Here is a 25,089-nt window from a genome sequence, read left to right on the forward strand (position 1 = left end):
TCTTTCTCGATTCTGTGGGTGGTGGTGCATGGCAGTTTTTAGTTGGTGGAGCGATTTTGGCTGGTTATTTCCGAAAACGAGCGAGACATCGCGCCTGCTAAATAGTTACACGACCCAACAGCGGTCGGCGTCCAAATTCTTAGAGGGACAAGTGGCTTTCAGCCACGTGAGATTGAGCATTAACAGGTCTGTGATGCACTTGTATGTCCGGTACTGCACGCGCGCTACACTGAATGGAGTAACGTGTGTCTACCCGGCATGGGTAAGCCGTTGAACCCCATTTATGATGGAGACCGTGGCTTCCAATTGTTCCCCACGAACGAGAAATTCCCAGTACGTGCAGGTCATATGCTTGCACTGATTACGTCCCTGCCCTTTGTAAAGCCCCCCATGGTCGGGTGACTTGGTGGATTATATATAAAAAAAAAAGCAGCCAGAACCGCAAAGAACAATGAAAAATCAACGTGGAACCCGACTGAGGCGGTGTTTGGAAAATTAACAGTCAACGTGACTCACAGGTGCGTGTGGACTGCACACAGACGAAAGCGACTCAGGTAGGGAGTTGGGGCGGGCACATAAGCGGCCAGTGCGTACTGAACGAGCGCCGTTCAACCCCGTCCTTCGCTTTGGAAGGAGAAAGCGCGACGGCGCTCCTCCGGTTTTCAGTCACGGACAATTGTATGTTGGTTCGTAGCGTGCATTGTTGCAATGTTACTTTTCTTGGTGGTTTATTAAATTACGGATTTTTCAAATGTTTATTTTTTCCTCTGTGCTTAAAAATCATTTAAAAAGCGGCCTGTCTGCCTCACTCGTCCTGGTCCATCTCAGTCATGACTGTTGATGCTCTGGATACAAGAAGATGATCATGACTATGTGTCTGGGGCATCTCAGACTGTAACAGGATTATTTTCCCCCCTTTTCATTTGTTAATTTAAAAATAATTCATCTTGTAACATTTTTTTCCCTTAGTATTTCAAGTATTATTTTCAGTGTTCATTTATAACATTAGTGCATAAAGTAGCCATTCTTAATATGTTTTTGTTATTGCTTTTCTTACAGTATCTTGGGTACTTTGGGGACGCAAAGACAAAGTACAAACGAGTGTATGTTAAATTCATTGACACTGTAAATAAAAAGGAGTATGTCCGTGTCTGCAACAGGAAACCTAGATGTAAACCTTTGCATTCAATGAGGTACCAATTAATAGTTGTTTACTTTAAAGAATGTAAGCTCTTAGTTTTTCATTTGTTATGAGATAATGAATGAAATTAACAATACTGTGTTATTTTTAGACTTTGAATGTTTTCCCTTTTTTTGGATTATTTTGGACAGTAATTCTTACTTATGCTATGACTTGTGCTTTGCTTTCTATTGTACTGTTAAGGTTTCAGCATTTAACAGATAAACTCCATAAAAAGCTATATTAATGTAGACGTTTAATCAGTAAATGTTAATTCCATGTATTATGTCTATTCTTGTCCGCTAAGTTTTTCCTTACTATGCAAAGTATTCTATGTTATTACCAAGCACAGAACTGAAATGTTAAACATTTATTGGAAGATACAGATGTTGGAATATCATCGTGGATGACATTACATGTTGGTTTCTATTTAATGAGCTCAATGAATTATTCAAGTTTTGTAGATAACTATTAGAGAGCATATCATAACAAAGGGAACTTTTTTTTTCTTTTGTATCTGTTAGGAGTTCTCAGTCCCGGTCCAGCAGCACCAAGCCTGCAACAGCTCCTGCACCTTCACCTGCTCCCAACAACTTGACCCAAAAAGTGCCCTCAAATAAAACATCTGCCTCAAAGCCAAAAGCAAAACAGCAGAAAGTAAAGGCTGAACCTCCTCCAAAAAAACGGAAGAAGTGGAAGGAGGTGTTTTCTCCTTCTCCTTCAGAGTCTTCACAAGAGGCACAGAGTGAAGATGATGGTAAGCTGCTTTATTGTCTGTTACATAGGAAGTCACTAGTAGCTTATTAAAGTTTATAGAAAGTATGCATTCTGTTGTGACTTGGAAAGTTTGGGTAAAAGTTAAATCTGTGAAATGGAAGAATTGTATCAAATTAGCCTAATGTAGCCTAAGTAAGACATAAAAGATATATGATATTATTAATATTAAGGAATAATGCTCGTTCTCAAAATGAAAGAACACACATTGGGGTGAAACAGAAATGACATTTTAAGAAGAAGAATAATTTTGAAAATTGAAAAAAGTGTTAATGAATATAAGCTTTAATATATGCTGAAAAGTGAAAAAGTAAAAATGCAAATGATTACGCCAGGATTTACCATCAAATTTTAATTTTACTTGCTAGTGTGACAGATAAGGGGTGCCGTCGTCCCCTTGAACCCTCAGACTATACACCAGATAAAAGTCCAATAATTCACTTTAAGTAATAATGTGCACAAAGCACCCTCCACTCCACTATACTCATAAATAACCAATACAATAAATCAATCCTCTACTCCCAGACGCGTTGTCACCCTGCCACCCAACTTGGCTCGTTCGTCTGGGATTTCCCCGAGTTCTTTATAGTCCATGACCCGGAAGTGCTTCTGAGCCCTCAGTCCATGTGATTATCCAGCACTTCCGGGTCAGCTAAAAACTCCTCTTCTTCAACCTGGAAGTACGTCCCAGTCACATGGACAGAGGAAATGACATGCTTCCGGGCTGTAGGGAAAATACAAGTCTCTGGACCTCCCTGCAGCGGCCCCGACATTATCCAGCAGGGCTGTACAGGAAAACTCCACTGTCCATGATGTCTTGCTGGAATTCAGGGCACCTTCATGCTGTAGGAAGAGCTCCATCTGGCGGCCTCGGGGTATTGGCCGGAATGAATGGCTGGCCATATATCACACTAGCAAATGGTATTTATGCAAATAACTCGTACTAGCAGAGGTGTGTCAGTTATAATTAAAATAATATTTTGGAAACCACTGTTCCTGGTTTTCATGTAGCTTTTATCTTTATTAATCAGGAGCCAAATAAAAAAGTAAAGAAAATCCTTTTTGGTTTCACACAAGTAACAAGCTGCACAATACTCATTATTGTTTAATAGAAATATTTTTTCAAAGTAAAGACACATAGAGTTCAAGTTAACTCTGTTTCTCCATATTACGTTATTGCCTGTTTTTAAAGTAACACATTTTCACTGTAGGATTGCATGCAGTGATTTTGTGGTCTTGATGTGGTATATAAAATTATTAGTTACTTATTCAGGGGTGTCCACATACAGTTTAAAATATTACATTTCTATTAGACATATTAGATGTAGAAAATTTATTACGAAGACATGTATTAATAAACTACAAAATTTTTATCTAAACTAAATTTTTGTCCACTCAGGCAATATATAAATCATTTTTATTTGCCACTCTAGTCCTTTCACACTGTATATAAAGTGTGGACCTGACCTATTTCTGAGCTCATAAGCCTAACTAATTTAATAGAAAATGGAACTGAAGCCTTTGTAACTTGAATGGAAAGTCTGTTTAACAGACGTCAAGACGACAGTTTTCCCAGTGTGTTTTTTTTCCTTCTTTCATTTATCTCAGTTATCTTATCATTTTTAATAAATAATTAGGCTTATGACATTATAAAAGTAACTTATGGCTTAAATTTCTCAGACATGTAATATGTCCTGCAACTTTTATTTCTAGAATAATAGATTTTATTTATATAGCACCCTTTCCATGCTCAAGGTGCTTAATGTTACTGCAGACCTGAAATTCCCATAGTTCCAAAATTATATATTATATATAACAAGTTTCTACATCATCTTAAAACAGTGTCTGCATATTTATTTGTCTTTAACAGATAATAATTTTATTTATTATATAACCACCACAGGGCACCCCTGCGCCTCAAACCACAGGCACAACAATGCCCAACACAATTCCAGGTTCAAATAAACGATTCTTTATTGGATAAGACACCTTCACACAAACTCCAGCAAAACAAAACAAATCAGGATTCCTTCTTCCTCCTACAAAAGAACATTGCCTACTGCCTCCTCACTCTGACTGCCTGAGGTATGGCTGCAGGCTCCTTTTAACTTGGACTGAGGAGTACGTCCAGTGGCTTGTTAGCAGCACTTTGGTCATACAGAAGCCAGGGAGGTCCTCCCTTGGCAGCACCCAATATCGTTCCCCAAGGACCCCTACAGGGCTGCACTTCCAGACTCCTGCAGCCCTGTGGGTGTCCAAACACTGCCACCTATTTATTTGGGGAATAAACTGCTTCTGGATTGGATCAAGTCATTCTGGCATCCCAGACAGGACAGGAATCACAGGGCGTCCTGACCAGGTAATGTCTATAACTGGGCCATCCTTCCATTATGGCTTCTCGGCCAGGCAGGAATTCATCGGCCATCTTGGGCTTGATGCACGTCCATTGTCTTGGGCAATCACAATTGAGGTTTTTGTTTGTCATTTATATAGGAGATACAGATATGGGATTGTCATATAATAAGATTTAATAGTCTAATACACACACACTTTTTTTTTTTTTTTATTTGGTCCAGCATTAAAAAGTGATTCATTTGTATGCTATTTTACTATAATTCCTAAATATTCATTGCATTTCAGGAAATAACTCTACACATTCATGCTTATATTATTTTTGTTTTATTATGGCAGAGAAACCAGCCATTACCCAATTAAAATTTTAAAAAACTTGTGTTAGTCATACTGGTCATGTCCTACATGGATAACTTTGAAGATTATAATGCTCTGGCAGTAGCGACCAATGTCCTCAATCAAAATTAATTTGCACATTTTGCTGAAATTTTACATTTCTTTCACTTAGCGCGTACAGTTACAAAATGGTAAAATTATTGTCTTAAGTAGATTTCAAAGTATTGCTACTAAAAACATACAGAGATAAATTATAAAATTATATTTGCTCTTCTAGCTTGAATTGTTTCATATGGTCCCTACCACAAAGTTATACAGTTTGTGATATAAAACATCCTCTTCTGTCCCTTTTGAGTAAATGTACTTTTAGTTTGCTTGAACCTTTTTCTTTACAGTATATTTGTATAATTTTATTAACAAACTTGTTTATTATGTTTTACTTTTAGAATTTACACCACCAGTACCTTTTGCAACTCGGTTCTTAAACACCAGAACCATGAAGGAAACATTTAAGAGTTATGTGGAGTTGTTAATCAGTGTTGCATTGGATGCAGATGTGATGGGAGCACTGGAGAAAGAGAACGGTTAGTACAGAAAAGTGACTGTTAATGATTCTGGATATCTGATTAACAATATTACTAAATTCCTTTAAATGTATAAGGGGATCAGAAGCTCTGTTAAGTGTCAAATACTGACTTTTTCTCCACATGCACTACTTTAAAGTAGACAATGTTTTAATACACAGGTTGTCTAAATATGATAGACTAATCAGTTAAATACAAAGCTAGCTTCGAGTAAAAGGTACAAATACACACATGGACAAATTTGTTGGTACCCCCCTCAACGAAAAAGGAATCTGTGAAATAACATGAAACTGACTAAAGTAATTGGCATCCATTGTTTATTCTGTATTTACCAAAAATCAGACTTTGCTTTAGAGTTTTTATTTAACAGAATATTTCAAATAATAACAAATTAAAATGGCATTGACAAAAATGATGGAACACTTATCCGAATATTTTGTGGCACGACCTTTAGAGGCAATCACTGCAAATAAGCGAGTCTTGTGTCATTCAGTGATACTTCTGCAGTTTCTGTAGTTTGACCTTCTTACACTTGACTTTGCTTTACTCCTTACTTTATCATTTAATCACTTTTCAAGAGGCATACATCACTTTTTCAATGAGGATACGAACAGATTTGTCCACATCTGTATGTCAGGGCCAGCAGCTTGCGACTCTGTTGTCCTATCCACGATCTACTAGCAGGGTTACTTAGGTGCTCACCCTGGGTCTCTTCTTAGAAAGGGGCCTTAGTGTATGGAAATGAAAAAAAAGCACAACAGGAAAAAAAAATCCAAGTTTTCACTGATAGTACAGGCACACATAGCAATCAGCTTTCCTCAAACCTCATGATTATAAACATATCCAATCAGACCTGATTAAAAAGTTTTTAAAAGAATAATATAGCCCTGGTTGCTTGCTTTAACGGGAGGATGCTGTAATGCTAAAAAACTGTCCTCAACATTGGCTGCTTAAAAAAAAAAAAAAGATTTTGCAATACCACATACGAGATGAATGTAACTGTCTTTACAGTCTGAAAAAGGCTAATATTGGCACTTCTAGCAGTTTAAGCAACAATTTTTTTCTGATTCTGCAGAATCCAAGAAAACCAAAATAGACCTGAACAACAACATGATAGAGAACAATGTCACTGCAGGAGATAAAATGTACCAAGTGATGCCAAACCAGAATGCCAGAACGAAGGATTACCAATATTGCCTTTTATTTTATTTGGTGCAAATATGCAAACCTAAACTGGTCAAAGCAGTTGAACGAGCGGGTGTTTTTAATTGTTTAATTATTTAATGATTTTAGCACAACTTGTATACCACCCTCCCACCCCTGCTCTTTGATTGCTATGCATAAAACATTAACGGAAAATCCCCTTTCAATTGTGGTGCTGCAAACTCCAAGGGAAAGACGTCAGTCTTAGATCATGATACTTCAACTTCTGATGGGGAAGCCACAGAATCTGTGCTGTGGCACTCAAAGCTAATACTCCATGCTCCTTGCACTTCAGGTTAATGCATCAGTGTAATACATAGGGTTCCAACATTTATGTATATCAACTTAAAGCACTGCTTTGCATATACTTTTAAACCCATGGGCTTTAAAAGGAGATTACATACAGCTGACAAAAAACACAAAAAGAAATAAGGTACTTGAGTGAATGATGCAAAAAATCCAAAAATATATACTCATATTTGACATTATTCCTACTGAATCCTAAGAATATATTTTCCTGTAAAACAATGCAATGACCATCAACAAAAGCCAAGTCACTAGGAAAAGCAGAAATTAAGCTAAGGAATGCAGGAATGTTTTGTTCATGCTCAATTGTGTATAGCATTTTCAAGAGTAAATGCACCAGTGACTTACTGATATTATTATTACTTATTATTTGAATGATGCCTTTATCCAGGGCAACTTACGACATATGAGATACTATTTGTTACATTTCTTTTGTTTATGCAATTGCGGTACAGGCAGGTGAAGTGACTTGCTCATGGTCACACAGCATCAATACCAGGATTTGAACCCGCAACCTCAGGGTTACAAGTCTAAAGCTTTAATATTGTATACAGAAAAGTATTTACATAGTATTTCTGATACATCCAATTAACTGACAGCACTATAACTGATGCCCATTGTCTTATGAAATATCCTAGGCAAAGCCAGGTGACAAAAGTAGCTGAAAATGCATTCCCTATTGGATTACTGATTGTCGACTCAGAACATTTATTTTTAAATCTGGTGCAGCTTTCATATCTAATCCAAGAAAGAAAAACTGTGGCATGCACCACACAATGCATAAGCTATAGACATGCCACTGCTGGGAAGCTTTAAGAAACACACCTTTCACTGCAATTAAGATTGAATCAGCAGCACAGACTGCACAAAGTGAACTTTGAACAGGAAAATTAAATCCTAGTTCTTATGTTAGAGAAGCCTAAAAATCCACTTCTTTCAGCTGAAGACAATCCCACCAGAAAGAAAAAAAGCAATTTTTGGAATTTTACCTAATTGTATAAATGTTTTTTTCCCCCCACTTCATCCCTTTCCCACCCAAATCTGAAGCAGAGAATTTCATTTTTTAGCTTAAGAACTGTTCTGAATGAAGTAATTTGTAGTGCAGGAACTCTGCTATAATAGTGAACAACACAGGATTTGTTATTATTTTATATTGCACATGTTACACTACTGTGGTAACCTTCATAGTAAGATATCTAGTAGGTTGGTTTTCCACAAAGGGAAATAACATCAGTGAACTTCAAGATTTTAAAATATGAACAAACTGATTTACATTTGTTTTGTCAGCCCTGCTGCTCTCTGTTTTTATATTTAATATGCGACAAATTTTCACACAGTAAGAAATCAAACAGTGAAAACAGCTCAGCAATGAAACAATTTAGTTGCAATGGAATGGTTGGCTTGATTAATTAAATGTGATAATGACAATAGCTGACCAAAAGAATTGAAAACAATGATTGTTGTGCAACTGCCAAAAAATTAACTGTTACAGAAAAGATTTTTTTTACTTAATACACTACAGCTCAAAATCTCTTCAAGAGATTTGCACTCTCTTGTAGTAGTATGCTTTCAGCTGGCATCATTTACACTTTACAAACATTATTAAGTCCCTTCTACCAAATATACACAGCCAGCCCTCTAGATTTTAGAAGTCTGGCCAATACAGACTTAAACTGATGCTGCAGTTATTTTAACCCAGAATAAGACACTCAATTTTTCTCAATATGTTATCATAACATCTTCAGGTTTCAAGGTCAGCACCATAGAGACATATACAGTGGTACCTTGAGATACGAGTTTAGTTCATTCTGTGACCAAGCTTGTAAGTCAAAATGCTTGTATCTCAAATCAATTTTCCCCATTGAAATCAATTGAAATGAGATTAATTCGTGCCAGCCCCCAAAAAACCACCCCGATTTTGTGGTAAATGTTTTCAACATAAAAATTTATAATGAACAAATATTGTATACAAACAAAATAAAATCTAATACATAAAAGAGAATCTAAAGAAATAAACAGATGTTGGCGGAGCCGATTAGCGTATTGTAATGTTTTTTTCCTTTCACTTCACTTTTGCTTAACTTCATTTTATTCTTCAGTACTTTTTTTCTTTTTTGCCATGCTTTCGTCACTTTCATTCACAGGGCGTTTCAGTAGAAACCTGTCCAAGGAGCTTTGTTTCTTCCTCCCCTTTAGAATGTTTCTGAAATGAGTTAGGCAAGCGTCATTAAATAGCGCTGCTGCACGACCAGTTGCAACTTTTTCAGGGTGTTTCTTTTCAATAAAGTCCGAAACTTTTTCCCACATTGCCAACACTTCCTTTATCTCGCTTGAAGAGATAACCTCCTCCGCCTCTGGCTCCCCTGCGATACCGATCTCATGCAGTACCTCTGTATGTTGCTGCATCTGTAGTTCTGTCAACTTCTCCATCGTCAGTTCCTCGGAATGTGCGGTGACAAGCTCTTTGATGGCTCGTATTTTGAATTTTGGCTTGTAACTCAAGGCAAAAAAGTTGACCTAGTGACGGGTCGTATCTCAAAAAACTTGTATGTTGGGACACTCTTATCTGAAGGTACCACTGTATACTTATATATGTTACGGGCAAAACCCGAAGTTCAGCCAGTTCCCGAATTAGCCGGCCGTTTTACATTTTGGCCGTGAGGTGTGGCCCAAGTCCAAATTACTAGAAATGACCAGCATATATGCTACTTTGGCCGGCCATTTCGCAAAGTGGCAAGAACTCTGGCCAAAATCCGATGTACTGATGTAAGACTGTCCGCTCAAAGTGTGAAGATGCTTAAAAACTTTTAGATGCTGATTAAGAAGAGAGTTTTCCATTCTGCACGAGAAACTGCTCAAGACGGGTCTTGTTCAGAAAGCGGACGCCACTTGAGACAGCCTTCCCCTCACCCAAACACTAACCTTAAGGTCAATAAAATAGGTCCCTGATGTTAAGTTACTATTTTTAGGGCTAAAATGGTAACAGAAATGTGAAACATACTTATATACCTAATCTTAATTACCGTGAAACAACCAAGTGACGTCCAGTTTCTGAACAAAAGCCGCCAAGCCTAAACTCAATGCAATGCGCAACAAATTGCTGCTCATTGCCCCCCCAACCCGACTTTGGCCCACTGCCATTTTGCAAATTGGCCAGCAAAATTCCAAAATTGAGGAAATGATCGGACATTGGCCGGTCAATTTACAGCGACATTGGCCATTTCTCAATTTGGCCGGACATTTTCTGCCTTGGCTGTAACATAATATGTATAATATGCATATACATGATTTTTTTTTTTTTGTCTTTTAACAGTCTATATGATACATGCTAGTACTTATTGTATATCAATTACCAGAATAGTAAGTACTGTAACAATCCAAGGTTTGATGGACTGACACACCGACAGTAGCAGCTGTTGAACAGTCCCTGAAATTACTATTTATTAAGTACCCCGATCAACTTCCACTGTTGGCCTCGGGAGATGACAATTTTGAAGCTTGTTCAGGGGATCACTGTCACCACAAGCTTTCATGCCACACTGGCTATCTTCTTTTCTTTGCCTTTTCAGGACAGTTGCTTTAAAGCTGCTTCAACATGTATGCCTCTGCCCCCCCCAGAATCTCACATGCTTATTCTCTCACAGGTCGAGTTGCTATTTCTGTCAGGCAACTCATATTTTACATTCAGCTTCCTTAACAGCTTCTGGAATCCTAGTTTCTCTATGGTATACGTGAATACTTTAAACAATTAGCGTCAAGAGATGCTCAAAATTCTGAGAAGGGCAGTGATGTTTCAGTGGAAAGTGAGCTGTTTTAACTACCCAGTGAAGCTTTACTTTCGCCTTCCAGTTTATTGAACATTGGAGTAACATCTCCCTATTAAAATCTGGCATTATAAAAATCACAGTGATTTTTTATTTAATTAACTGATATGGTATTATCCTATTATTAACCTCTTCTCAAAAAGTTCCCTCCACATATATAAAGATTACCAGGACAACATATTATATTTACAAATGTTAATTCAAAATGCACACACTATATTTTAAATATCCATTATTGTAATCCGAAAGCTCATTTTGCTGCCAACAAAAATACTAACTCAAAATGAAAATCAAATGGCCAGTATATAGGAGTAGATGGCCAAAATAGTTGAAAAGCAGATAAAGAAGAGTAGTAGCCACTGTTAAGCATTTTTTTTTTTAATATAGCTTGACTTTTGATAATGGTAACCGTGAGAAATAAGTAAATGAGAACAGTTCAATTTATGATAAACCTATACAAAATATAACAATACCTGCAAAGGTCTTTGTTTCATTTGTCTTTTAAATTGTTTATTTGGGTATTTCTTCTACAGATGAACTACTATTGCCTCACATGAAGAAGGTGGATGGAATGATTACTGACAATAGGAGGAGACTGCTTCCAAAATTAAGAGTAGGACAGTCATTTAAGGTAACTGGATGTTTACAAACTTTATTAAATGTCACGTAAAATGCAACACAACCTGTATTCATGCCAAGAAAATAACTTGAAATTACCATTAAAATATACATAAATACAAAAATATTGTATTGCTGCAGTCTAGGATTAACAAAAGTATATGTTTAATAAAATCCAGACTGTTTTCTTGAAATGTAGCAGTCTTCAAAGCTGAAGGTGCACAGGCACACATATAGCTTTCCAGTTATATATTTAATGCTTTGTGCCAATTTCCCCATTTATTATGTCTATAATTATACTTCACTTAAAATTTGAATTAGAAATGTCTGTAATAACGCTTTGACTAGTGAGAGGTTTTTCCTAGTTGGGGCAGCAGGGAACTATGTGAGCTCTGCTGCAAGTTATGGACAGGCCCATGTGGACCTGCAAAGATGGTAAGCTCTGAACTGGTTTGCTGCGTTAAAGGATAGATTAGCCAATGTCTTGGAAATACTAACCGACTGGAGTGTAAATGGCCTTGCTGTCATAATGCTAGGAACCTAGCACAAGGAACAGTGTCAGGTGGTGAGAAGGGCAAAGTGAAGGAGGAAAGCAGTATTGAGTATAAGAGGGCAAAATGTGGTAGTAGTAAGGAAAGTTAGTTGTGGTTTGGTAGGAATATGCATGAGGAATCCTGCAGGAGAGATTGCAGGAATGTGCATGAGACTGTCCTTGTGATAGATAGGCCATGGGAGGCACACATCATTTTTATTTTGTCTATTAACGTGATGCTTTGTACATACTTAAGGTTCTTCCCTTCCTCGTCATTATTACTTTGTTAATGAAATGCCTTATTTTGTGGTAGATATTCTGGCAGCTCAAATTGAATTACTGGTCTTTGGAGATTTGTTATTCCAGTTAGACTAGTTAAAACATTGGACTTTCCCCATAGATTAATCTTTAGAGTTTCAGTTAGAGGTACCTGTAATTCCATTTTGACAAGTTTAGATTACAATTACATATTTCTTTAATGTATTTGAAGTAACTATATCTTAATGTAATTGTAATGTTTAAAATGTTTTGAAATTCTGCCTAGTCAATAGTCCCCTCAGTTGTATATAACCATAAAGTACATTATAGACTAATCAATATTAAATAGATTTGTAATTTTCATTTTAACTATCCAAACACTCTATTTATTAAAAATTAGATGCTAAGATTTGCATTGGGTGTGACGAGGATGGATAGGATTAGAAATAAGTACATTAAAGGGTCAGCTCAAGTTGGACGGTTGGAAGACAAAGCCGGAGAGGCGAGATTGTGTTGGCTTGGACATGTGCAGGGGAGAGATGCTGGTATATTGGGAGAAGAATGTTAAGGATAGAGCTGCCAGGGAAAAGGAGAAGAGGAAGGCCTAAGCGAAGCTTTATGGATGTGGTGAGAGAGGACATGCAGGTGATGGATGTAACAGAACAAGATGCAGAGGACAGAAAAATATGGAAGAAGATGATCCACTGTAGCAACCCCTAACGGGAGCAGCCGAAAGACGAAGGCGGCTCTCATTCTTGTACTTAAGGAGCCGTTAACCGTTAGACTGGGTTGAGTCAGCTGCAGCCTGATTCAAGATTATTTTTTTTCCGTTAACTCAGTGTGGTTTTGCAGTAAATGTGTAATTGTGCATATATATTAGATTTTCATGGATGGATATAAATCAATTATGAGTCTTTTGAATTTTTATTTTCAGCTCCACACTGGGAGTGTTGCACATTTTAATGAAAGGACAGGATCCAAACTGATAATTTGCTCTTTGAGCCCCTTTTCAGGCTTAGTAACTGAATTTTAAAATACTATATTCTCTTCCCTCTTCAGAGTGCACTGGATAGTTTTCCAGAACTGTTGGTGCTAGATCTAAAAAAGTCTAGTGATGCAGGTTCATCTTGTAAAATTAAACTGAGTGGGAAAGTTTACAATAAAAGAACTCTGAGAGCAACAAAGACTTCCTCCAAAATGCCATTGGTAAGACCATTTTGATTAATTATTTTTCATTAATATAATTTTTTTGGTTTCTTATGTTTCATGCTGGCACCGGGCTTAATACTGTTTACAGTACCTGAGACAAGAGGTTCTAATCCCACCCTAATCACTTTGTATAAAGAGTCTGCATGCTCTTCTGTGTTTCAATGCATGTTTTTCCTCTGGGTACTCAGATTTTCCAATGATAAGAAGGTCAAGCTAGCTTGTATACCTTAATGTGCTCGGCAATGGGCTGCTGTTCCATCCAGACTTGTTTTTACCTTACTCCCAGTTCTGCAACAGTGAGGCCCAGCTCCATATGACCAAATAATTGAAAATGTGTGAACAAAACTGGGCAGTCACAAGCCCTCCTTAATCAAGAATAAACGTCAAGGAAACCAAAGTTAAAGGAAAAGGGTATTTTATTAACTAATATAATTAATACAAAGAAGGAACAGAAACAAATATTGTGACTAGCACACTTGGGTCTAACTTCAAAGAGTTTACAACTTTCCTCAGTCCAGTGAAGTGTTTCATCCATTTGCTTACCTGAAAATATCATCAAAACACACCTCTCCTTCACCTTCTATGCCTTTTCCTCAAGGCTACAACTTTTTCTTCCAAGCAGTTGATCTCTTGATCTAACCGACCTTAAAACTCCAAGTTCAATTGCACTGTGGCCAGAAAGGACTGTGAACTACTTTCAGGTGGTCCTAAAGAATTCTTATTTCCAGAATCCCAGGTGCCATTTTGATGCCTTTCAGGTCGTATGTATAGAGTTTTCTCTGGTGGCCCCAGGTATTCCTGCACTCCCAAACTTCAACCAGTACTAAAAGGACCAGGGAAGCCCCAGTTACAAAATGACAGACCAAGAATACTACTTAGGAGGCCCCTGTTAACCTGCAGTTTGATCAAATCTTAACACCCATCTGCACAAGAGTTAAATAAATTTATTTACCTCTTAGTAGTTTAGCAAACATTCAATAAATGATGTTAATCTAAAAAAAAAAAAGATGTGATGAATTAAAGCAAAAAAATTCACCTTTAAATCTCTTAAGAAAATCATTCCATTACTTGTTATTATGAATATCTGTAAAGATTTATCAGGTGCTATAAAACTTCCTTGTGCACAAATTACATATGAATGTGATCTTTTTAAGTGTATTTTAAATATAAAAACGTATTCTTTATTTTTCTTGAAACATTCTGTAGAATTGTGTATTTGCACTGGATCACTAATTTGATCAACATAACTATTACCTTAAGATTGTTCTGAAAATTAAAATTAGGAGCAAAGGTAAATCTGTAAAAAGTTTTTAAACCAATGTAAAAGTCAACTGTGTATTAATGGAAATCTTTTCAGAATAAGTTACCAACAGTAATCAGCCAGTAGGTGGTAGCACTGATTTATAAATTGGGCCTATCATTTCTGCAACACTATATTTTATTGCTTTTACAAATAAATAGTCTTTATTTAATAAAAAGGTATGTTAATGTAAATGTTAAAATAAACCAAATTTTTAAATATTCATTAAATGTTTCTGTATGTCAAAATGATCACAATTTACATTTTTTTTAGGAATACAATGTGGACAAAGATAAAACACAGTGGTTTTCTTTGTATCATTCACTCCAGCATTATAAATATCATACTTACCTTTTGTGCAAAGATGAGGTGAGTACAATGTTTTTTTTTTCTGGAGAAATTAGAAAATTCTTTGGTGCAGGATTTTAGAATATATAACCCCTGGCAAAAATTATGCAATCAATACTCTTGGAAGATGTTCATGCAGCTGTTTTACTTTGTTGGAAAAAACAAAAAGAAGATAAAAAAAAAAAAATAAAACGTATGAACCAAAACTAATTTCTGGCATCGTAGAACATACCTCAAAAAAAGAAATATTTGTACTTAATGGCACATTTTTTGTTCAGACCAAGTAGAGGAAAAAATTTTGGGATCGCTAAACGAGGAGGAAAAAAAATTATGGAATCATTAACCCAAAAAATTACAATTAGTACTTTGTTGCATCTTCTCTGGCTTTTATGATAGCCTGAATTCTTTGAGGCGTGGACTTCACTAATAAAAAACAATATTCTTCATCAACCAGGTTCCAATTTCTTGTATAGCAATTGACAGATCAGCTTTGTAGGATGGAGCTTTGTCAAGGACCATTTTTTTCAATTTTCACCTTAAATTTTCAATCGGATTGAGATCCGGACTATTATTTGTTGGCCATGTCATTGAGTCGATATGTCTTTCCTGATGAAACACTCTCTGCTCTGTGGCAAGAGGCATTATCATCCTGAAAAATGACTTCATCATCACCAAACCTACCTTTGATTGATGGAATGAGAAAAAAAGTGTCAAAAACATCAAAGTACACCCGTGCATTTACTGTAGAGAGGTAATGACTGCCATCTTCCCTGGTTCCTTACCGGACGTGCAATGCCATATAATAAGCAATGAGTGTGGAAATTTGCTTATTTTCTTCAGGCAATCGTCATCTTTATCTTTGATTGGAACAGAACCAAACAAAATGTTCCAGCATCATCTCCTTCACCAATAAAGATTCATGATTCATCACTGAATATTACTTTCATATAATCATCCACAGTCCATTGCAGTTTCTTTTCAGTCCACTGCAACCTAGTTTTTGTCTGTTTAGGAGTTAATGATGGTTTATGTTTGGCTTTTCTGTATGTAAATGGGAGGAGTGGTGGCTCTGAGGCTAAGGATCTACGCTGGTATCCCGAAGGTTGCCGGTTCGAATCCCTGTCACTGCCAAAAGAGATCCTACTCTGCTGGGCCCTTGAGCAAGGCCCTTAACCTTCAATTGCTCCAGGGGCGTTGTACAATGGCTGACCCTGTCCTCTGACCCCAAGGGGTATGCGAAAACTAACAAATTCCTAATAGGAGAAATCGTATAAGGTGAAATAACCAAATCCCATTTCCTTCAGCCAGTGTCTTACAGTTTGGTCACAAACACTGACTCCTGTTTATACCCATTTGTTTTTCATTTCATTTCTTTTGTTCTGCATTTTTGGTTTTACTGGCATATTCCTTTGAGTTTTCTGTCCTGATACTTCCTTGGTCTACCTGTATGTTGCCCTTTTCCAACTTTCACATTTTGTTTGTACTTGCTTGAATTTGTAGACATCTGACTGGGAACCAACATGTTTTGCTACAATCTGTGCTGAAATATATTCTTAAAGGAGTTTTATAATCCTTTCCATTGTTTCAACTGATAGTTCTCTTTTTGGGGCCACGTTTCCTGTCAATCAACCAGGTGCAAGAGCGCATTATGGTCTGCAAGCACTTTCTTTTAACTGCAGACTAACTGGCCTATATAGACTTGTGCAGGAATTTGTTTTAGAAATGCTTACTTCTAACTGGCCTGAACAAAAACTGTGCCATTAATTACAATATTTTAAATTAATTGTATGAGGTATGTTTTACAATGCAAGAATGTACAGCTGTTAAATAAAATAGTCTTGTGTCATATCTATGATGTTCTTTTGCAACAAAATAATCAGCTGAATGAAAATCCTCCAAGAGTAGCGATTCCATCATTTTTGCCAGTGGTTGTATTTGTTTAAGCTGTTATGGACATTAACGTGTGTGTGTGTGTGTGTGTGTGTGTGTGTATAAAATTTCTGTTTGGAAAAAGTGGGGGTAAAGAGTCTGTTTGTATTTAGGGGTCACATTATGGACATTATGTAATGGCATGCGTAACTGCAGAACTCCTACCAGCAAAAAGCTATGAAACTGCCTTCATAGGATGCAGCACAGAATAAAGTATTCATGTAAACAATGCTGGGTTTAGTCCCTTTAACTTCTTTGGTTATTGCATAGCCTGTGCCTGTTTATTGGCAACAATAGCAAAGGCAGCATGCTTTTAAAATCTAATATAAGCAGTTTCTTGGTTATAATTTAAGTGGATGCCTTCACTTGCAGGGTATGCAGTGCAGAACTGAGTTGCTGCTTAAGCTCTGTAGCTGTGAAACACATGGCCTATACTATTTACAAGGGCCGTTTTTCCTTTAGTAAACTGTATTCTCTGTTTTGTTTCAATTACTAATGACCTTCCTGAAGGTTTCAGTAAATTGTCTATACTAATCTGAGCATCTCTGTGAGGCTATAGTGTGTTTAAGCCAGTGGTTTATTTACTGCCTCTCTCTTCATATAGGTGAAGAAGTCTGTAATTTGAAAATTCTTTGTGCATTCAAATAGCACTTGATTTGGTTTGTTGCATTTCTTGCAGTTTTCGCTTTTAATGCAAACTGGATTAACCTGATGATTTCTGATAGTAGTGTTGTTAAGCATGACCTAAAATATCAATTCATAACAAAGTGGAATATATAAATTAACATCAAAGAAGCCATAAGAAATATCTATAAATGCTAATTTTAAAACAGTGCCTTTAGAAAGATCATTAAAAGTACAAAAAAATGGCACTGCAGCAAATATTTATCCAAAAATCCTTTGTTTACTGTGATCAATGTACAAGTAACCCCACATTTAGTATTCTTTCTTATAATGGAAAACACCTGGAACCATGCCATTGGTCTTCTAGTTCTTTAAGTTATTGGATAAGAAAAAATATAACATATGTAACTACAATGACCTGTTTATACAGTGAACTGAAGGCTTCAACAGTCATCCAGAATGTAGCTTAATGATTCTCTGGTTTGGCCAGCCAAACAAGGAGTAGCCAGTGAAGAGTTTTCAAATAAATCATTACCAAACACGGCATTTATTTATTTTTCACATTAGTGCAAATGTTTAAAAGTTTTCATCATTGGCCCAATTTTCACATCCATATTAAAAAGTCAAAAAAGAAAAAACTGAACTTGGTTTTAATAGGGATAATTGTCAAAGCCACTGATTGATGATAAAAGTACTGTCAATTTTAACATCACCAGCTATTTGACCCAACTATCAGTGTCCAGTCAGTCAAATGAAAATGGAGCCCCAAATACAATCCAAATTTTAGTAGTTTGTATTCAACTTTCTACCCAATCAGACAAAAACGGAATAAAAGTCTAGTTTGATTCAGACTTTACTTAGAACAAGTAAGAATTCAGTAGCAATATGAAGAACATTTGGCAGCAAGTGAACACTATGCAAACAAAAACATATTTCGGAATTAATAGAATACATCTATATGCAAACACATATTGTGCATTAATTTAAAGGAGATCTGCAGCTTTTGCCACAGTTGCAGTCCCAGTATCACTTCTTCTGATTACTTTGCTCACATTAGAATGTCTAATTTCAGAAAATGAATAGCCACACCCATCAGTATTGAAAGGACCAACTGCATTAATGCTGCAGGAATTATCTGAATTTTACACAGTCGGCCTCTAATGAGCCCGTTGGTGCCATTATTTGTACACGAGGGCAGTCTATTGCACCTATGACTTTTGGTAAGCCTAAAGTACCTTATATATTCACTGATACAGCTTTGGATAAATGCACTTAGAACATTTTATATATTAAATGTGTCCACAAAACATCAGTGTGAAAATCATCAGTATGAGCACCAGACCAGACTTGAGTGTTTTTGTTTTACTGGTATATCCTCATTAAATGTTCATCGGAGAATTTTGCCAAAACGTTATTCACTGTGAATTTGCTGTGTTCGCCCTTGTTTATCAAATTATTTACTGATAATTTGCCCAGTGTGGCATCGTCTGGAGCTGTAACAGTCAAAATTGAAGGGACCCCACGGCACAAGGAGGTACAGTGTATAAAGCTGATCGTTTGCATTACAGACTGTGGGATGAGTTATCTGTACTTGTAGAGGAGACTTTATAAAGCAATTTACATGACTATCTTTTTGACAGAGTAAAAAGTGCAAAGCAATTGGCAGAGACAGTTTAGAGAGCCGTCAGCACAACTTCAAAAAAGAGAACGAGCCAACGGTTTCAGTTAATACGCGCCACTTTGGATTTTCTGTCTTTAAAAAACCTAAATATTTTTCTGACTTTTGACTATGATTTCATCATTTCCACTTGTTTTCATGAAATATATGATTGTGTGTATTTGACTGTATTTTTTCTTCTTTGATCTCACACAGTCACGGTGGTATAATGGTTGGCACTACTGCCGCACAGCTCAGATCACATTTTTGGCCACAAAAATGAAACCTATATGCATAAATAATAAAAAGTTCTCTCTGCTTGTGAAGTTGTAATATTAAAATAAACAGTTACAATTTTAAATTTAATATGTCAATTGCAAGTATCCAAAGTGCTTGGCTAGATCGCTACAAACATTAGGTTCACCTACAGTTTTAGTTGCAGCTGACATCTTTTTAAATTGCCAGCCGTCAACAGGGTTTGTGAGCAGCTGTGAAGATTTTAAAACAGGCCCAGCATATCAAATACTAAACAGTAAAACCGTGTTTTTCGCCAATGTGCAGGTCAATCTTTAAGTGCCACATCAGTATAAGAGAAGGTGGCATGTGCCCTATGTCTACATAATAATTTGCTATGTGCAGATAAATAAACTTTGGAGGAGCCTGACACCCCCCCTCCTCCAAACACAGGAGTCTCTATGAAATAATTATAACAAAAGACTTATTGCTATTTACAACACATTTTTATCTGTTTGATAGGAGAAAAAGTGCAAAGCATCAGCATAGACAGTTTTGAGAGTCTTCAGCACGACTTCAAAAAATAGAACATGCCAGCGGCTTCAATCATGACACACCACTTTGAATTTTCTGCCTTTAAAACACCTACATATTTTTTCGGACTTTTGACTAGGATTTGAGCATTTCTGATTTTTTATGACGGAATCTATGATTGTGCATCTCTGACTGCGTACTTTCTTCTTTGATATCACAGAGGCATAGTGGTGCAGTGATTGGCACTACTGCTGATCAGCTCAGGTATCTTTTTGTCCACAGTAATTGGTCCAGTATAGTTGGAAACATTTCCCTAGCTCTCAGGCAAACTTTAAAGACAAAAGCACCATTATAATCCAGTCAACTCTAGTTCAGTTAGTCATTCCCCAACAGCTTTAATGCAGTTCACCAGCTTGGCGAATATCAAAAACATTTCTGCGATTTTGGAGAATTCACAGTGAACTCATCACTGTTCACTCATCCTCAATTACAAAACATTCTGTAGTGTTTGAAGGCATTTAATTATTGTGAAGTGCAAAACTGAATCTGTTTAATATATCTTACTCTTTATTATTTTACAATCTAAATACAAATACTGTCATGACTTGTATCAAAAAGGTCAATGGGCTTCCTTTCTTATGTTACCTGTTGACAAGTTCTGCACAGTACACAAGGGCAGGAGGCACACCAGGGTTGATCCTAGAAGGCATTTTTTTCTTGCAACTTACTATGAATGTTTTTGCAGTACCTTATAGTTAAAGGGTTATGGACTTACAATTGCCAGTTAAAGTGTCAATTCTAACATTATAGAATATACTGTACTTTAACTTATTTTTTATTATTGTATATTATCCATTTGTCTCTTGCTGACAAAAAGAGCTATGGAGATAAATTGCATAATTAAATATGATATTCATTCTTGTTTTTTTTCCAGTGAACGCTGAGCTTTTATTGTTTTACCACTTTGTAACTAACATACATCAGATTAATTTGAACGATCGTGTAACTAATAAAATGGCAACATTAGCTGTGGTAACAAATGACATAATTTAAATAATTTATTTTCAGTGGATAGTTTAGGTTAAAATGCTTTACCATTTTGTAATGAAAATGTAAGATTAAACAAAAAGACAGCAAAATCTGATAGTCAAAAAAAAAAAAAAAAACATTTAAAATCCCAGAACTGGTTTTGTTTCTCATTAAACAGAAATTTCATGGACTTTCAATCCACAACACTCTGCTAGGCTTCATCTTTAGCCTGACAGAAGGGAGGCTAAGGGTTGATAGTTAGCTGCCTTGGTTAACATTGATGATTTGCCCCGATCCTCCCTGGTGGAACCAAAACTGCCTCAGATAAGCCTGTTGTCTTTGTCATTTAAGTAAGGCTTACTCACTGTGTGAGCTTTGTGGAAACCCCAGATTTCTAAACATGGTAACATGTCATGCACATCATTACATAGCAACACGTACTCCTTTGCTTTTAATTTCACTGACAAAAACACTACCACATATCCCATAATCCAAACCAAACAATGTAAATGAAGAATTGGAAATGATACAAAGATGAGACAAAATACAAAACTTAGTTGTGAGATCAGAAGCAGATGCGTAAAGTACTAGATAACAAATAACCAAAGTGAAAAGGTTAACCCAGTGGCAGATTGCTTGTGACATTTAAAATATATATAAATTCTGGCAAACAGATGTACTTTTTATGATAAATGGGAGGTGTTTTTAGTAGCCTGGTAAAAGGTGAGGCACAGCTTTCTTTGTAAAGAAATTGTCTGTGTCTTTGTTCTAATTTGCAGCCTGCATGAGAGGAGTTTTTTTTGTTAACAATATGCAATACATTATCATTTTAATTAACTACACATTTTTGGTGGAATAGTGGAGTAGTGGTAACTCCATCATCTCACTGCTTTAGGGGCATAGGTTTTGAATCTTTTCTGTGTGTAGTTGTTTTCCAAATGATCAAGTTTTGTCAGGGTACTTTTCTTCCATATATTGAAGATTGTTATTTTAAATTCATTGCTGTAATTGGTTTCAAATGTTTATTCTATAAAAATTATACAAGATAAATTTCATTACGGCACAAGAAAGGGTATACTAAATAATTTTTTTCAGTCTTTTAAAATGATACCCTCAAGGTGGTGGCCATCAATAGCGATACACTCTTCGAAACAAGTTCCGAATGCTTGTATGATTCATTCGGTCATTTCAATTTTCTGGCAAATAGTGTTCTAGAAGGCTTCAGGGTTTTGAGGTCGATAGGTGTATACCTTCAACTTGATAGCCCCACAAGAATACATCACATGGAGCGAAATCAAGCAAATGTGAAGGCCACCCACCATGCAGGGAGATCAGCTTCCTTGGAAACATCTCCCACAAAACTTGCATGGATCTCTGCGCTGTGTGAGCTGTTGCTCCATGTTGTTGAAACCAGGCATCCACTTCTTCCACTTGGGGCCGCAAAAAGTTATTTCAACGTGACGTTCTAAAGCGACTGTGACCGTTGCTCTTCCCTCCTTAAACTAAGGGCCTACAGTACCAAATTCTGCACACTAAACTGTAACACGGTCATTGTGCAGTGGTCTCTGATGAAGTTGTTGAGGGTTGGTTTCAGCGCAATATCGAAAGTTTTGCTTATTTATGCAACCATTCAAATGGAAATGTGCCTCGTCATTACACAATGATGGAGTCTTGATGAACGGTTTGCGGAATGTTTGCACACAACTCTCTATAGCTCTCCCAGTCTCTCTCTGCGAGTTCCTGCACTACCATCATTTCGTATGGATGGAAATTAAGGTCCTCATGCAAAATCGTCTTCAAAGATGTGTTGGAGCATGTTTTACGCTCTGAACGTCTAGGAGATTTCAAAATTGATGCTCTTACAGCTTAGATGTTTTCAAGCGTTCGTACAGTCTGAGGACTGCCCTGAGATTTTCTGTTCAGCGTTGAACCCATCTATTTAAATTTAGCCACCCACTGAAGAACTGTTTTCTGATTTGGGACATCACCGTTAGGAGGAATGCTGAAGTGCATTTGGAAGGCACATTGCGTAGTGATGAGGGATTTGTTGTTTTGGAAGAACATTGACAGAGAAAGCGCGGTGTATACAGTACCAAGGCATGTTGCCGACTGAAAACTAAAGGGATTGCCCATCAAAGGACCCCCACCCCAACCCACTCGGCTGCCGTTTTATTTATTTTTATAATAAAAGTACAAATGGACTATCAAATTGTATAAGAAGTCCTGCGGTGGGTTGGCACCCTGCCCAGGATTGGTTCGGATTGGCTCCGGCAGACCCCCGTGACCCTGTATTCGGATTCATCGGGTTAGAAAATGGATGGATGGATGGAAATTGTATAAGAATGTTTTCTTCACCATAAAAAATGCAGTTTAAATGTATGGCAACTTTTGGCTGTTACACCCAAAATTGTGGTAATATTGCTTGTATGTATAAACTATAGCAAATGTTTTTCTGATAAGTTTTTTAATTTAGCATTATTTTAATGAACAAGACTAATACTTATTTGTATATACAGATTGCTGCCATTCAGAAGGACAATGAAGATCTGGGCCAAGAAGAGACAGTGCAACTGTGCATGAAAAATGCCAAATGGGTGGAAAGCTTGTTTGACAAGTTTGGCGAACTTCTCACACAAGTGCAACAAACCTGTTTATAACAACAGTTATACAGACAATTAGCTCTCCCCTTGAATACAACAAAAATGCAAGCACTAATGTAAGACAGAATAGCAGGTAACACGCGCCATATGGGCATTCATGCTTCAATCCTGGCCATGGTGCTGACAACAGACTGGGACTGTAATATTTAATACATGTCACTTTTTTACGCTGGCCAACCATTTTTTTTGAATGAGTTTTGTACTTTGTAATTCTTTTTTCCTGTAATAAATACATTTTTTAAGGAACCTTATGTGACAGATCAAAGTGGCAAAGCATGCACTAAAAAGACTTAATACTATAGGAAAAAACACTTTAAATCAGAGAACTAAATGCTTTAATTTTTATTTGCCTCTCTACTGTCACTATGAATTAAAGCAAAACAGATGGGGGATGGGGAGCAATTTTTAATGAAACGCCAAATTTATATAGAGTATTGTAAATTTTGTAAAGAAAAACCGGCGTGTCATTACATTCTTAAAAATTGACAATATAGAAATATACTTTTTTTTTTTTTTTGCTTTTAAGACTCCTTTTATTATAACAGTGTTCAGAAAGCTGAACATGGAGTTGGTGCAATTCTAAAACTGCTTGTTTTGTGACAAATTATATTGTAATGGAAATGCAATGAACTTAACTATTTTCTCTGTTTGAATAAAAATATTTTGCCTTTATACTTTTCTTTAAATATGTACATTTTATCTCACTAATAGTTGTATTTTTCACAAAGAAAATATTGTGGTTGAATTTGTTTCATGTATCTTTGTAATACACTTTTCCTTGTTTTCAAAATAAATCCTCCTGCGTTTATATGTTGATTACATAATGTATACTATATATCTTGAAGTATTCTTTCTTTCTTAATACAGGTTTGCTTAAATGTTAACCAGAATAAGCATACAGTATTGGACTAGTTTTGCTTTCCAAGTGTAGCTGTGTTACACACTGCTATTTTCTGATACATGAAAATAAATTTCCTACTAAACAAGGGCACTGATTTATTGAGTTGCTTTTTTATTTTAAAATCATAAAAGTACAGAATGGATAAACAATAAATCTAGACAGTAGTACTGTGTTCCAGTAGCAACAATTTACATTCAGAATATGAATATACTTAGACTGTATTTGTGTCATTACTGTGTGAAGGGTTTGAAAGGATCTGATGTAGGTTCAATTGAAAGTATGTAAAGAATGGCTGATGAGATTGCAGGCTGAACATTTCGTTGTTGAATCCTATTGAATGACTAGTGGTGCTACTTGCTGAAACTTAGCAAGATTTACACAGAACAACAATGATACATTTTTATCTAATGCCTTTGTAACGCGAAAAGCTCTCTGCAAAATGTTCATTAAAGAATACAACATGATCAGAAGCACAGAAAACCTCAATAAATAACACCAAAAAAAGTAACCAGTATCAAAGCAATAAATGCCAGCATCGGCAATCATTCCTATTGTGACAAAAAGGCACTATATGAGCGCCGACCTGACACAGACAGACACGGGAGACACACTTATAAAAGAAATAAACTTTTATTTTCTTCATATGTGGGCTACGTCCTCCCCATAGCCACAGGCACAACACAGTCCCACACTAAAC

General features: G+C 36.4%; 1 protein-coding gene across 1 annotated transcript in view; it reads left to right on the forward strand.

The window, feature by feature from the left end:
* The window catches only part of qser1 (glutamine and serine rich 1), a 134,324-nt gene extending 109,842 nt beyond the window's left edge, over positions 1 to 24,482 (forward strand). The window contains exons 7-13 of the mRNA XM_039749680.1: positions 1,060 to 1,193; positions 1,705 to 1,937; positions 5,089 to 5,226; positions 11,093 to 11,190; positions 13,027 to 13,173; positions 14,750 to 14,845; positions 23,348 to 24,482. Of these exons, the coding sequence (XP_039605614.1) occupies positions 1,060 to 1,193; positions 1,705 to 1,937; positions 5,089 to 5,226; positions 11,093 to 11,190; positions 13,027 to 13,173; positions 14,750 to 14,845; positions 23,348 to 23,488 (987 nt within the window). The 3' untranslated portion in view covers positions 23,489 to 24,482. The remainder of the gene's footprint in view (positions 1 to 1,059; positions 1,194 to 1,704; positions 1,938 to 5,088; positions 5,227 to 11,092; positions 11,191 to 13,026; positions 13,174 to 14,749; positions 14,846 to 23,347) is intronic.
* Positions 24,483 to 25,089: the final 607 nt, after the last annotated feature.

Source organism: Polypterus senegalus, chromosome 1, assembly GCF_016835505.1.
Source record: "Polypterus senegalus isolate Bchr_013 chromosome 1, ASM1683550v1, whole genome shotgun sequence".
NCBI lineage: Eukaryota > Metazoa > Chordata > Cladistia > Polypteriformes > Polypteridae > Polypterus > Polypterus senegalus.